The 15,511-nt window shown below is 40.8% G+C and overlaps 1 protein-coding gene across 1 annotated transcript in view; it reads right to left on the reverse strand.

Moving 5' to 3' along the window:
- Window positions 1-15,511, reverse strand: part of DSCAM (DS cell adhesion molecule) — a 437,468-nt gene that overhangs the window by 180,240 nt on the left and 241,717 nt on the right. The window contains exon 4 of the mRNA XM_023926681.2: window positions 2,197-2,343. Within this exon, the coding sequence (XP_023782449.2) occupies window positions 2,197-2,343 (147 nt within the window). The remainder of the gene's footprint in view (window positions 1-2,196; window positions 2,344-15,511) is intronic.

The raw sequence follows: 15,511 nt of genomic DNA on the forward strand, positions 1-15,511 counted from the left end.
CACAGCAGGCAGATTATTGTGCAGGAGAACTTCTTCATCTGGTTGGGAAAAGCTGAGGCAAAAGTTCTACCCACAGGGGCCACCCATCAAAGGGAGAAACTCCTGGAACTGACTGGTAAGTCATTCTAACCTGAACAATCACACTGTTTTTAGGGTTTTTTTTTTATCATTACTCTATTTGAGTACTGGCCTGTGTGTTCAGAAAGCTCCAAAATACTTCAACAATGTCTATTTTGGAGGAGGTCAAGAAGCATGTTAATAATGGAAAACTGTTGGAGTCTGAGATACAGAGTGTGTGCCCTTGTTTCTAATACTTAGTTCTAGGATTCAAAGAAACACTGAGTTTCATATAATATGAAATTCATGAGCATGTTTTCATGGCGATACATGAAAACAAATGTTAGATAGGAAAAGTGCAAGTGTGTAGATTAGAAAGTTTCTTAAATCACTGGGTTAAAAAGTAGTTTAGAGAACAGGAGACAAGATGGAGGATTTAGGGTGTTGTCTCTTGTCCTTCTTCTTTCTTCTTCATGTTTTTTTCCTAGAGGTTTTTGGGTAGTAGCAAGTGATTGGATAGAAAATACCGCAGTGCAGCACACAGGTGTTGGGTCATTGGGTCACTGAGGAAAATAATTTAGTTGGCATCTGTTAATTGGGTAAATGGACATATAAAAGACCTTGAAGAGGATCTTTGTTAGCCATTTTTACCCCTTTTCTATCATAGTTCACATAGCTGCTTGTACCTTGTAATGCTGATGAGGAAAAAATAAACAACTGAGACCGAACAAGAGAAAACTGCCTCCCTCTCATCAAAGGGAAAAAGAACCTAATCCAAAAGTCCTTAACGAGACAGAAAACCCTGTGCTCACCTCTGTCTCCCTGAGGGGTCTCAATCAGATGGGTAGAGAGCTGAGACCTGACCACTGGAGTTTTATTCTGACAGAAGGACCAAAACAGGAGAGGAAAGGGTCAAAAGGGGAATGACCCCACTGACTGCCAGGTTGGCAAAGTCACCAAATTCTGACTGAACTTTCAGGAAATTTAGCAGCAGGGAAAAGGACAAAAAGCAACGTGGGGCTTTCAGTGGGATGGTGGGGATGATTTATGTAGGGTAAGGATGTGGGGAGGAAGTCTGGGATCCTGCCTCAGTGAGCTCTGTGGATGTAGGAAAACCACTCTGGATTTTCTCACCTGCAAACAAAGGGAGCAATTATGGACAAGCAGCAAATGAGAGATGGGAAGGTGAGGTGGGGAAGTGCTAAACCTACACAGAAAGGTTTGAGAGCAACTTCCAGACCCAGACTTGGAATCAGCTCCTCATTTACCCCACCCAGAACTGGCACTGCCTCTCACTGACAAAAAATGGGGAAAAATCTGTATTGGAGCAGCACTGTAGTGAGAGCCCTGAGGATGTGGTGACTGTGAGGAGCCCAACTGTCCATCACACACACAGCAATCAGGAGTTCATTTAAAACCACAAGGGAAAGTTAAAATAGCCCATCCACCTTCTCATCTTCCCACCTGCTGCACAAATTGCCCTGGGTCTCAGCCCTGAGCATGGAGAGCTGCCAGCCAGCCCTCCTGCCTGCCTGCAGCACCCCTGGATGCACTGGCACAGGTCACCTTCTCCTTCTGGCTGGAAATCCCTCCTGGAAGCAGGGGAACATGCTGCTTTCCCCAGGGTAGGAGTGGGATGAATGAAAAGAAAAGCTGAAATGCACCTCAGATAACCTGAGAATCCCAAGGTGGAAATATCTAGCGTTGTGTGCAATGTCCTGAGCTCCTGCTGAGGTCAAGAGAGAGGAACAGGCACCATGGGGCAGTTCAGATCACCCCAGGACAGGTACACCACCCCTAAAAGTGTTCCTCTTCTTTGCTTACATAGGGAAGTTAAGGTGATTAAATTCCCCTGCACAAGTCTGCTTTGGGAGGGATGAATCCCATCCACAGTCTCTGTAAAAATTACTCTAAACCTGCTAAAATTCACCATACTGAAATGCAGGTGCACACTCCAGGCCTTCAGAAAACAGCAACCAAGGTGTGAAAAAAACAGATTAAAAAAAATCAGGGTTTTAAAATGAAGCAGCTCCCCACTTCCATTTACTAAAAACCACACAAGGACGTGCCTTGCCAGCCGAGCACACCCCAGAGAGACACACCCAGAGTTTCATTTAGCAAGATACAGAAAAGGAGCACCTGATACAAAAAGTCTTGCGCTGTTGCTTTGTCGTGTTTCTCCAGTGTATCTGTGCCTTGTGATACATCGGTAGTTGTACAGTCCATCTTCATTCTGGACGTCTAAAATATACAAGGCTCCCGTGGATGTGATGAGAAATCTAGGTCCTGAAAGACACAAGAATTTGCAGGGTTTAAAATATCTGCAGGTTGTTATTCTCACACTAAAGGATGGAGGACACAGGGCCTGAAGATTTTTTGTATTTATTTTTTTTTTTGACAGGTTTGAAGCTGTCAGTTCCAAGCTTACCAAGTGCTCACTGGAAATGCATAAATGGTGTCAATCTGTGTATATTTTATTTGCACTTCATCTGCAGAAACGGAGGGATCTTTAAGGAAAATGTGAGGAATGAAGGAAAGAAATGTGCCATGGTCTGTATGACTATTAAAAATATAGAAGGGGCATCTGAAGTAAAATATGGGGTAAAGAACCAATGCATTAACCCAGTTTGGCTCAGTGCTGTGGGATGATCTGATGCAATTCAGCAGCAGAGCTGCAGGGGTAAGAGAGGCAGCGAAGCTGCTCCCACCTGCAATGCCTGCAAGTTAAGCATCTCCAATGTGAGGAGCAGTCCCACCCCACCCTGCCCAGCAAAGCCATGATCCCTAACACCAAACCAGACTGACAGGTTCAATGTCAGATTTTCTACCACTGTTCTCTCAAAAGAAAAGTATTACAGTATTAAAAATTAAAGTATTTTCTTTAATTATGACTTTTGTTTTATGATTAGCCCTAGAGTATATGGAAAATGCCATGGTTTATATGGTCAAGTGTGCAGTTTTGACCATTTGGCACCCACAAAACTCTTCCTGTTCTGTTTCATGCCCACTTTAAAAGCAAGGACACAAAGCCCCCTAAAATTGACCCAGTACATGTTTGCTCAAATGCACTTTCCATAATGCAATAAATTAAAATAATGTGTTTAGAATGCATTGCAAACTTAAGCCTCACCTGGTTAATATTTCCACTTAAAGAATACTGTAGTCTAAGCTGTGTGTGCTTTTCCAAAACTTTAACACTGAGGTAAATGTGAATATCTTTTCCTATTCATGTCTGCTAAATTTCTCTGTAGCTGGCAGCTCTTACAATACATGTACCTGTACCTAGGTATTATAAAATATATCAGGCTCCAGAATTAGGGGAGAAATACACAAGGGTGAAACCCATTATGGACTAATATCCAGTAACATGCAATAAGAAAGAATTCCTTTTCTTCAGAGCTCTCTTTGAGCAATGACTCTTTAATAATTAAGTGTAGTCAGGATGCTTGCTCACAGATGCATCAGTGGGAAAGCAATCCAACAGAGAGAAGACAGAAAGGAAATGGTTTCATTCCAGCGGGTGATATCCTTTAAACCGTAATATAAAAGAAATTGGGGAAAAAAAATATCAACCATTCAATGTCACAGGACTGGTCTGACCCTCAGAGCAGAGAACATTGAATTAAACAACACCAGCCCACCTCTCCCATCCTTGGAAGTATCCAGAATTATTAAATAACCACACCAAAGTTAAATAAGTGGTGGGGGTGTTTAGCATGGAGAAAAAGAGGTGCAGAGGTGATGATATTTCTCTCTAAATCTCCCTGGCAGGAGGGGACAGCCGGGGGGGTCGGGCTCTGCTGCCAGGGAACAGGGACAGGAGGAGAGCTCAGGCCTCAGGCTGGGCCAGGGGAGGCTCAGGGTGGGCAGCAGCAGGAATTTGCCCATGGAAAGGGAGCTCAGGCCTTGGCAGGGGCTGCCCAGGGAGCTTTGCAGTGCCCATCCCTGCAGGTGTCACCTGGACGTGGCACTCAGGGCTCTGGGCTGGGGACAGGTGGGGACAGGTTACAGCTGGGACTCCATGGGCTGGGAGGGCTTTTCCAGCACCAGAATCCTGGGATTCTGTGAAAATAAATCACCATAACTGAGGCATAGAAGGTGTTGAGCTCCTTTGCTGATGAAGAAGAGCTGAGCAAGGGAAGGTGTAAAGGAGGAGGGATCACTGGATGGGAAGTGCTTTCTCCTCAGCCATGAGCAACATTGTGTTCCAGCCTAGGTGGATTTACAGATTTACAGGTTAGACAGGTTCTTTCTTACACAGAAGCCATACTGACTTCATATGCTTCTAAAAGCTTAAATTGTTTGCATAGAGAAGACTTAGGAACAAAGATATTGTGGAGTGTGGTAGTAAAATCACCTGAATGGGTAATATTTCAGTTTCACAGCCAAATGTCTGAAACATGGCATTGAAAAGCTCACATGAAAAAAAGCAAAGCTATCTTTCACTTTATATTTTAACATGTTAGTTGTAATGTTTGGATGAAATGCTGTAGACATGTAGTAGCAATAGGTTAAACCAATAAGATATGCTGTAACTCCTTGATGTAATGTTCTGCCCTATGCTGAGTGTTTCTTCCTTTTCCTTTCACATTCCCAATTACTCAGAACACTGTGTGAGTGTATACATTGCTCAAAAACATTTGTGCCACCCTAACTTCTTATCAAATAGTGCCATTCAACATCTGTACCCTTTAACAAGGTTTGCCTTTATCCCTAAATTTAGGTTAGAAGGATATTTAGAATTTTGGTGCGAAAACCACAGGATGTTAGACTTCAGTTCACAATCAGTTTCTTCACTCCTGAAATATTCATGAAGCAAATCTACCTTTCCCAGGGAGTGTGCTATAAGAGCTACAGGTATTTGAGGCACAGTTTTCTCCCTTATGCTCTGTGGGCAGCACAAAATGACAGCTTCAGGAGATGGGAATCACATTTAAAGGCTTGGCTTGGGGGATGCAGCAAAGACAACCCTGCCTTGCTTTTGTTTCCAGCTGCGTGAGCATCAGCCAGCTGTGGGTTCAGGCAGCACAGCAGGTCCAGCCCTGCCCACAGCAATGCCCCTGAGCTCTGCCTGCTCTGCACACACATCCTCTGCAGCCCAGGCAAGGCTTACATCGCCTTTTTCCAGCTGGGATTGAGTCTGGTACCAAACCAAGCCAGGGAGGATGGCAGCAGAGAGGCTGCCACCACATCACAGGCCCAGGAACAGATAAAAAGTTGTTAATGGGATGGTTGGGTCTGTTTTGGTGCCTCCAGGAAATCTGCACTGCTGTGCATTTGTGTCAAGTGATGGAGCCCAAGTAGCTGGGAGGCAGAAATTGCCCCTCATGCATGTGAGGGCTTCCCGTAGCTTCCTCTTTCTGGTCCATTTTCACCTTTGCTAAACACATATAATTCTATTTCTCTTCATAGTTCCATTTTTCCATGATTCCATTTCACACCTTTGGACACTACCAGTATGCACAAGTTTAAGATCACACAAATGTGGGCAAAGCTTAAAAATAAATTCCTTCCTCTGTGTTCTTCCACAGCTCTCACTATTTTCAGATGCTCTGCACTGTTTTGAGAGCTGGTCTACACAGGGCATCGTTAGTAATCAAATTTGTCTCTCTTCTCAGGATAAACATGGAAAAAACTGCCACAGAAATTAAATGAGAAGATCAAATTCAGAGCTTCCCTTTAAACTCTAGCTCTCAGTTCTGGAATCACAACTGGGGTGTGGATTGTGCATGAGGATGTGGAGTGGCTGGGTGATGAATTTAATGGATTTATGGGCTATTTCAAGATCTCATAGTACTGAGTGATACTTGGAGGTGAAGCCTTCCCTGCTCAGCTCTGGCAGAGAGCTTCCTTCAGCTGCAGTTACACTTTTGGCTCCTCTGTGAGAGCAGACACACTTATTAAAAGCCTGCCACTTAATAAAAGAGGAATGTGAAAGCTTTGCAGAGCCAAGAAATTGCTCAGTGTTATCTTGCTGTATTTTCTTGAGAAGTTATGAACACACTCAAGCTATCTAACACTACTTAGATCATCCTGTTGGAAATTACTCAGGCAATTGTACAATAAAACCTTCACTTAAAGCATTATCTAGAGATTTTTTTTTTTCCCTCACCCTCTTCATAGATAGCTAAAAGTAAATAGTTATTGCCACACATCAGATGTTATCCCACATTTCCCACCAACAGACATGGTGTATAATTGCAGGGCTAAAGATTTTCCTTTTCCTCTTTTCTTCTTAACATATTTTGCATACTTATGTAATGCTTTTAATAACCAACCCCTCCTCCTCCCGTAGAAACACGAGACAGAAAAAGATGACAGAGAAATAAAAGGGGAAATGCATGTAATTTCTGTCATCTTCTAAACGGGGAGCATTTTCATTAAACCCGACAGGCTGTCAGCTGTGACAAAGCTGAAGTGTTGAGTGTTCTGCGTTCTGAACTTCAAAAAGTGTTTAGAAAAGCACCAGGATGGGACAGAGAAGCTCCCACTGCCCTGTTGATCCAGGGGAGGGCTTTCTTCTTCAGGCACATTTAATTTAATCGCCCCTGCTTTGCTCTAAAAAAGTCTAATTTTTTTTTTTTAGTCATCTACTTAATATGCCAAATAAAGATTTTTCTAAAGTGAAAAATCCTCTCAGATCTACTGAAGCTTTTTGTTTGTTTGGCTGTTAGCAGGCTTCAAGAGAGGAAGACAGAGAAGCCTCCTTCACAACAATTAAAAAAAACACTGTCAAAATATAGCTCATAATTCCCATTTATTATTCCTCCTCAGCAGTGTTTGTATTAATGCCTTCAATACATGATTATAATAATTTCAGCATCTGATTTGCAGAGATGTTGAAATCTCTTTTGGCTTTCAATGCTTGATGCCTTTGAAAAGCTGGTTCAGTATCTGGAATATGTGTCTCATTCAAAGACTTCAAAAGCTTCCAGGAGCCCTCACTATCTCTTGCCTCCATAGTGTGGGCAAGCATAGTAATATATTTTCGTTTAACATAGTATTTAAACTTACTTTAAAACAGAATTTAAGGCAAGGCCAGCCTGGATGGGGCCCTAGTGGAAACCCCATGGCAGGGGTTTGAATGAGATGGCCTTTAAGGTCCTTTCCAAGACAAAGCATTCTATGATTTTAGGAAAATTTGAATTCTTTACAGAGAAGCTCTCTGAGATGGATTTATACAGTTCATACAAGTCAGTGGAGAACCAGGGAATGGAACCTATAACTCTTTCCCCAACATCAAACATAATACATAACTTTGCCTCACAGTGAGACTGCAAAGAAATTATATAGATCCAAGGACTAGAAAGACCATTAGAGTAATTTATTTTCACCTTCCATCCTTTTGCCATTAACTCCTGCCCAAGTCCAGATCTGGAAGTTACACTATAGGTTTTTTAAAAAGACATTAGTCATGATTAAAGATTTCTTGTAAGTGGAGAGCATGTGATAGCCCCAGGTAAATTATTCCAATTATTCTTACTTTTGAAAATTAGTGTATTGTTTGGGTGCACTTGCCTTTGCCCCAGTTATTGGATCTTACTGTGCTTTCATTAAAGATTTCCTCCACAGTCAGAAATCTTCTGCCCATTTAAGTCCTTACAGAACATGAGGAAATTACCTCTTATACCATCTTTCTCCTTAATTAGTTATACAGATTGAACTTCCTAAATCATTTACTGTGAATTATTCATATCTTGAAATATTCCTGTAGTTTTTCACTTGACACCTTAACAACTTTTTGAAGTTCTTCTTCAAGCCTGGATCATGCACATAAATTCAGTTCTGAAATTTCTGGTTCTGGTTGTAGTGAATGCAAAATGTCACCAATTTTCCTCTGTACAATTTTTTTCAACATACCCATCCAATAATTGAACCCACCATGGAAAATTGTGATCTTTTTTTCAGAGTCAAGGATTTAGGGATTTCCCTCCTTCTGTAGATGTGACTTATCACCAGACTGTCCTAAACCTGGAATTATTGGTATGAAAACCTCAGTGTTCAAACCTCTTTAACACCACCCACCAAGCTGTGTCGTCTTCTGCCATTACACCGATATTTTAACAGCTGGCACATTTTACCAACAGCTTTCCTTAACAAAATTCCATTCCCTAATTTCCAAATTCATGTCTTCATCTGAGATATTAGCAAATCACTTGGTTTGGAGGTAAAGAGCTGCACCCCAAAAACAAACAAGGGAGAGGTGGAGGAAACTGAGTCATAGCTAGGCTTGACCAAGGACCCCAAAAATGATATTTTTGAAACACATCCCTCATTTTACTGTCTGCTGACCAGTGCCCTAAATAACCTACTGACTTCTTCAAAGTTGAGTGGCATTAGCAAATCATGTGTTTCTCTGAGAAGAGGTCACTTTAACAGTTATGAAATTGCTCTTATGTAAGGTTTTAATGTTTTCCATTAGACTGCATAATATTAGAGATTAAAATAAAATTCTGTTTAGGTTTTCTATGTGAGATTGTTCTCATGTATAATTCATAAGAAAATGGGAACACTTTCCTGTCGAATTAGCGCATCATATTCTTGTATGAAAATGAGATTATTTTAAAATCACAATGTTAATTATTCTTTTATCATGCTCTTTTCCCCCAGCATGCTGATAGTCTTTAAATAGGGGTAATGTTACCCTCAAGATGATTTAAAAAAATCATATTTGATTTTTCCTTTGTTGGAAACACATCTAATGGCCTTGTGTTATTGCAGACTAAATTGGGTTGATCGAAATTAAGAGAACAGATGGCTGTTCTAATCGTGTGCCAAATGGTAATACAGAACAAATAAACTCTTGCCAGTGGTACTTGTCACCTGCACTGGATGGAACTGCTTCTGCTAAGCAAGTTTGCAGTGTGACCTGTGCATGGAAGGGGAGAGAGCTCCCCACAGAGTTCACAAAGGGGACAGAAACCTAGAACTCAGTTTTATGGCACTGCTACAACACCATCCCCAAAGGAACCAGTCCGCTGCTCAGGGCATGGGAAGTGTGCTAGAACCTGCTTAAACTCTGCCCTGCAGTCACAGTCCTGGGAGGGTTTTGGATACCCAGCCCAAAGTTTAGATGAGGAAAAGAGGAAAGGAGATGTGGAAGGAGAGGTAAGGATTTCACTTTTCTGAGTATCACTCACTCGGTGCACTCAGCATTCCTGAGACACCTTGAGAGGCCATCATTACTCATTTCCTAGGAGAAAAAGTCAGTGGCAAAGCTTCTGAAGTGCCACCACAGTACGATGTTACTGATGAGGAATTATTAATGTATATTCTCATTTTTTCCTGATACAAGGAAAGAAAAAGCCATAAAATCCGTAGGAAGTGAGGGAGGCTGCTGTGGTATTTGTTCTGTAACTCCAGGCTCCACAAAGCTCAGAGAAATGTGTTTTATCATAAAGCCAAACTTGCAGGTCTGAAGTTTTCTTCAGTTCCAAAGCAGTTGGTTTTCCCTTTCCCTTCTGGTTTGTCGTTTGTCACGAGCTTTTTTCACCCCAGAATTAAATCTGAGAATTTATAAAACAAACAGCCTTACAAGAGATGTTTTTGGTTTTATTTACATACATAATCTGTTTAGACTTCAATAAAGAAAAACTGAGATTATCTCTCTGCAAAGAGCTAAGGACATTCATAAATATCTCCAGTCCTATGACCTGATGTGGTTCCAGCTGTAACAGAGATGGATTCTTCTGCAAAATTTGTGCAGAACTCAGCTCAAAACTAAGACATTATTTGTTATATCATCACCCTTTACCCTCCCTCACCTCCTCTACCTCAGTTAGGGATAGAAGCAGCTGTTCTGGTGGCAGCTCAGTCTGAATCAGGGTTTATTGTAAATAAATCTGTTCCTGATCAGTCACTCTGCCCCTCAGTGGAATAAAGTGTGGGAGGCCCAACACAGCCACCATCACCGAGCAAAGTCATGGAACAATTTCCACTTGATTCTTCAAGGATTAAAGAGGAAAAGAGCAAAAAAAAAAAAAAATAAAAACAATTCTGTAATTTTGGCACCTCTGTCTCTAAGGAATGTCACAGACCAGCAATGTCCTTCTGCATCTTTCCAAAGAAAATGGATCTAGAGTAATTCAGATGCTGTGGTGTTTGCTCCATTCCAGAGTGTCTCTCTGTTTCATAAATGGGGATTTTGCCATAGCTGTAGCTCTCCAGATTTCCCTTGATGTTTTGCATGAATTATTACTGCCTGAGACAACAAATCTGAGACAACTGGAAGTGAAAAGGAGACAGAAAGAAAAAAAAAAAAGGAAATAAAGAAAGAAAAACAGGAAAAAACCAAAAAAGGGGAAGGAAAGGGAAGGAAAAAGGGAAGGAAAAAGGGAAAAGGGAAAAGGGAAAAGGGAAAAGGGAAAAGGGGAAAGGGGAAAGGGGAAAGGGGAAAGGGGAAAGGGGAAAGGGGAAAGGGGAAAGGGGAAAGGGGAAAGGGGAAAGGGGAAAGGGAAAAGGGGAAAGGGGAAAGGGGAAAGGGGAAAGGGGAAAGGGAAAAGGGGAAAGGGGAAAGGGAAAAGGGGAAAGGGGAAAGGGAAAAGGGAAAAGGGAAAAGGGAAAAGGGAAAAGGGAAAAGGGAAAAGGGAAAAGGGAAAAGGGAAAAGGGAAAAGGGAAAAGGGAAAAGGGAAAAGGGAAAAGGGAAAAGGGAAAAGGGAAAAGGGAAGGAAAGGAAAGGAAAGGAAAGGAAAGGAAAGGAAAGGAAAGGAAAGGAAAGGAAAGGAAAGGAAAGGAAAGGAAAGGAAAGGAAAGGAAAGGAAAGGAAAGGAAAGGAAAGGAAGACTGAACAAAATTAAGTTGCAGTTTTGGCTTTGTAAATTGAGCTGATTATCTGCTGAGTCAATTGCAGCTTTAAATAGGAACAAGAGTTGTGGTTCCCTGCTGGTTTCTCATTGAGACAGGATGAGGCCTGAGCCCAGTGTCCCAAAATCAGGCAGGTCCTGAATGCCTGAATGAGAGCAGCTGCACTCCTGGTTTTAGCTGCTCTAAATTCAACAGTACTATGAGATTATTTGTGCTTCTGTAATTTCAGTATAAGAAGGACATTATGCTCTTATATGTGCAGTGCTATAATTTTCTGAATGAGTTTGGCCATTTTGAAAAAGAGACTGTAAATTACCCAAATCAGAACATATTTTGTTTCCCTGTCTGTTTCTGAGACTGCAAAAATGTATTTCATGCCAACTGTCCACACCAATTCCACTTATGTTACATATGCAATCTTCAAGTTTTATAAAGAAAGAACAAACATGCTTGTTTTGATTTTGTGCTGGCTTTTTTTGTTTGTTTCAAATAAACCATAACTAGATGCAGGAGCTGTGCTTTTGTGTACACAGGGTAGGTTTTATTAATGGTTACTATTTTATGATTGAATAGTATAGACCTGACTGATCACACAATGTTTTTATTTAATTGTTCCCCCTCTTAATCTTTGATAAATTTATTAGGCATGAGCAGCTACAGCTCTCTACTTGCTGTTGCTAACTTTCATCCTCCAGGATATTGAATAAAACTCCCATAATCTTTAATGCCTCAGTTTTAGATGATTTGAGTGCTTGCATACGTTGCTGTAGAAGCTGCTTCCCTCATTTCAGCTGGGAAGCAAGCAGATAATTTTAAATCACCAGCTAGTTTTAGGGACTCTGATTAAAGAGGATTCAACTTTGCCCATGATACATGGAGCTGTCTGGAGGATTAAAATCTTTTTCCTCAGGCTTTTACTGGTGCATCCCACATAAATAAATAGCCTGCAGCTGACCAGTGGCTTAGCACAAATAAACTTATTCTCTGCTCTTTATATCATCAAGGACCATAACCCATCTCCCCTCCTATCTGCATGCAAATTTAAACACAAGCTCATTAATTAAAGAGAAAAGCTCCATCTCCTCTGGCCTGAACAGCAGCTGCTTTATGTCACCACCATCAAATGCACACCTTAATAGTTCTGGAGCTTTGAAGTGATTGTATTTCCAGGATATAAACTGCTATGGACAATATGATCTGAATAAGTCCCAGCCCTGCAGACACAGAGCTCCAACAGCAGCAGAATTATTTTGACTGAGTGCAAACAGCCAATTTTACCCCACAGTAATTACAGCAGCTGCAGCTCTCTGGCCCCACATGTTTAACCACATTTATTCTGCAGGTAACTGTGAAGGTAATGGAGCATCTCAACCTGAAGGAACAGTTTTATGAGAAATTTATCATTGTACCAATCCCTTCCATTAAAGGATCTATTCAAAGCTTCCCAAGACACCTGGGCAGTCAGAATTTTTATTTAAAGCATGTGTGTGGTACATACTAGTGTAGTATTTTTATTCTGAGAGTGCAAAATAAGAGGGAAAGTGAAACAGGTTAATTTGTTTTTATGGTAATGACATGGGAAGGAATTTATATCTTCCTCGCTCAATTTGAAAAAGTAAACCTATGTTTGGATAAAAAATTATTCAGAATATTCACTGTGGGTAGGAAGCAGCTCCACTAGGAATTGGAGATAAAACAAATAATTTCCCCTGGAGACTCTTGGTCAGTCTACTGGGAAAAGAATTCAATGTTCAGTGAATAATTTTTAAAATGAAGGAAAAAAGCTGCTAATGATGTACATTTTTTTAATCTTATTGAACAACACAAAAATATTAATTCTATGGTGTTGCTTTTCAACAGCTCTATAAAATTAAAATATTTTTTTACAATTTCCCCTGACAATAACATTTTTTTTCTCTGCTTTTTTCTCTCTCATACACACTAATCTTGATTCTCAACAGAACCACCTATGTTACATGATGGGCCCCTACTTCTTTACTCTTCACACAGGCACAGAGCTCTGTGTTGTGAATTTTGTGTTTTTAACCATTCAGCTCTCATTACCACTCACACACTTAGCATTTTAATTTTTTTAAATGGTTTCTTGATGAGCTGTTCCCATATTTTTTGACTCAATACACATTTCCCTGATTATGGAAACATACAAAACCATTTGTACTCAGTGTTGCTTCAGAACAACAGATGAAGAAGTGTTTTAAATAAAAAAATAACAATAGTAAGAGCAGAAGTATGCAAAGACTTTTCTATACCTTAAAATAAACAAAACTCATGCAATCCCTGATCCAAGGAAATTATTCCATAAAGGAATATTAGAAAAACAGCATTTAAGTATTACACAAGTCATGTGTATTACCAGCATTGCTGGAGGAAAAATATAACCCACACTAATTTAAAATTGAGATAACTGCAAGCAATTCCTGAGAATCTGTTTGCAGGCTGAATTCCATCAGTATATGGGGATTTAGCAGAGCTCATTTTTTATAGGTTACAAAGTTTTATAATTCTTGTAACTTCTCAATAAACAGAAGCACTTTGAACAAGAGACCTATTACAGAAGAGTGAATAGATGTGGTTTTCACACTATTTATTTTCTGTTTGCTGACATCTTTGTCAAACTAACTTTATAACAATGAAAAGGGTTCGGTAAATATAACTTTACAGCAAGGAGTAAATTCACAGTGTGATTTATGCAAGCATCAATTCAAGATTATGGGATATTTCAATCCAACTTCATTTCAAAGATCTATGTGAGGTAAAATGAGGAAGGATGTGTAATTCCATACAAGCTCACAAAGATTACTGTGATTCTGCACTATTACTTTCCTTAGACTGGAAGAACAAGTAAAATATCATTATAAACACAACAAGCATCAGTCCTTTAGAATAAATATATTTTAAGGTTTTTCATTCCCTGAATCATGACAATAACCTGTCCAAATATCAGGATGGTTATGCAAATATGCCCAAATAAATTTATAATATAATTTTTATCATTTTCCAATTTCTATTGGATTGGGAAATTCAGGCACAGTGAAGCAAACTCTTCTGCCTAACTTTATCTTGTGATTTTTTGGCAGATTTGGGAATACCAGTTCTGGGTTTTGAGCATCCAAACATCCTTTCTCCAGCCTTGTTTCACATGCTGTGCCTGAAAACCTGCCAGGTTGGATTCAGTCCTTTATGTAGGTGCACAACAAGGGCACAGTTTGGATGTGTAAATCTTTCTGAATAAATTAAATATTATTATTGTTGTTCTCTTTTCACTGTCAGTGTTCACCAGTGGGCTGGACATGTTTTGTTTGCACCAGTGCTCATTTTCTGTGAGGTCCTCAGAAAAAAATACTTTTTAAATACAGCCTTTGGCCAGATTAATGTTTCAGGAAAGCTGTGTTAAACATTTTTCTGCTTTTCCTGAGCTTTCCCTGTACTTACAGATGCAATTAGCTCTACAAATGATTTAGAGCATCTGTTTTGTTAACGCTTAGATTTGTTTTAGGGGTTGCATTACAGCATTTGTTAAGCAGCTAGAGTCTATAATGTGTTCTGTTGTGTCTTTTAAATGATGAATGTTAAGGAAACAGAGGTGTTTTAGGAAAAAAAACAAGCCCATCAAACTCATATTCTACATATGGGACTTGAGGCTGAAAGTCACACAAAGCATTTTTTCTGAATGTACTAAAGATAAGTTCTAAAACTTTTTTTTTTTTTGTTTAAAAATAAGCATTTTGAAACATTTCACTAGATTATAAAAACCAACCAAATAATATGTCCAAGCAGACACAGACCTGCACTGCCAGGACCCTAAGAACTTCCCTCTTTATCTCCACAGGGCATTAAAGAAGGTGTTGAGCCACAGGATGACCTTGCCCATGTGACCCTAGCACAGATGGCCTTGACCTTGTTAATGACATTTCCATCTGAAAACCCATACCACTGACATTTCTTGCAATCCCAGAAGCTGCAAGCAGCACAAAGTTGCCTAAGCAGGATTGACCTGACAGAAAAGCCCCCAGGTGTACAGCACACTCCGGCCACCCAAGACATTTGGAGCAGCGTTCCCAGCATCAATCAGACACATCCACATACTCTGGCACCCCTGGAGAAGGGGAACAATGGCCAAAACTGTGCTTGGAATCACCACCAGGATCCAAAGCCCTGTGGGAAGCAGGTCCAGGGAGGGGATTCTCCTCTTTGCTCTCATGAGATCCCACCCAGAGCAGTTTGGATGTCCCATCATCAGAAGGATGTGGAACTGTTGGAGCAAGTCCAGAGGAGGCCAAGAGGTGGAGAAGGGGACTGGGGCACCTTCCCCATGGAGAGAGGATGGGAAAGCTGGGGCTGTTCAGCCTGGAGAAGAGAAGGTTGTTTGGAGACCTCACAGAACCCTCCAGTGTCTGAAGGGGCTGCAGGAAACCTGAAGAGGAACAATTCATCAGGAACTGGAGTGATAGGACAAGGGGGAATGGGCTCAAGGTGAAAGAGGGGAAATTTAGATTGGATATAAGGAAGAAATTGTTCCCTGGCAGGGTGGGCAGGGGCTGGGATGGAATTGCCAGAGCAGCTGGGGCTGCCCCTGGATCCCTGGCAGTGCCCAAGGCCAGGCTGGACATTGGGAGCTCCTGGGACAGT

Source organism: Cyanistes caeruleus, chromosome 3 (assembly GCF_971803275.1).
Source record: "Cyanistes caeruleus chromosome 3, bCyaCae1.hap1.1, whole genome shotgun sequence".
Classification (NCBI taxonomy): domain Eukaryota; kingdom Metazoa; phylum Chordata; class Aves; order Passeriformes; family Paridae; genus Cyanistes; species Cyanistes caeruleus.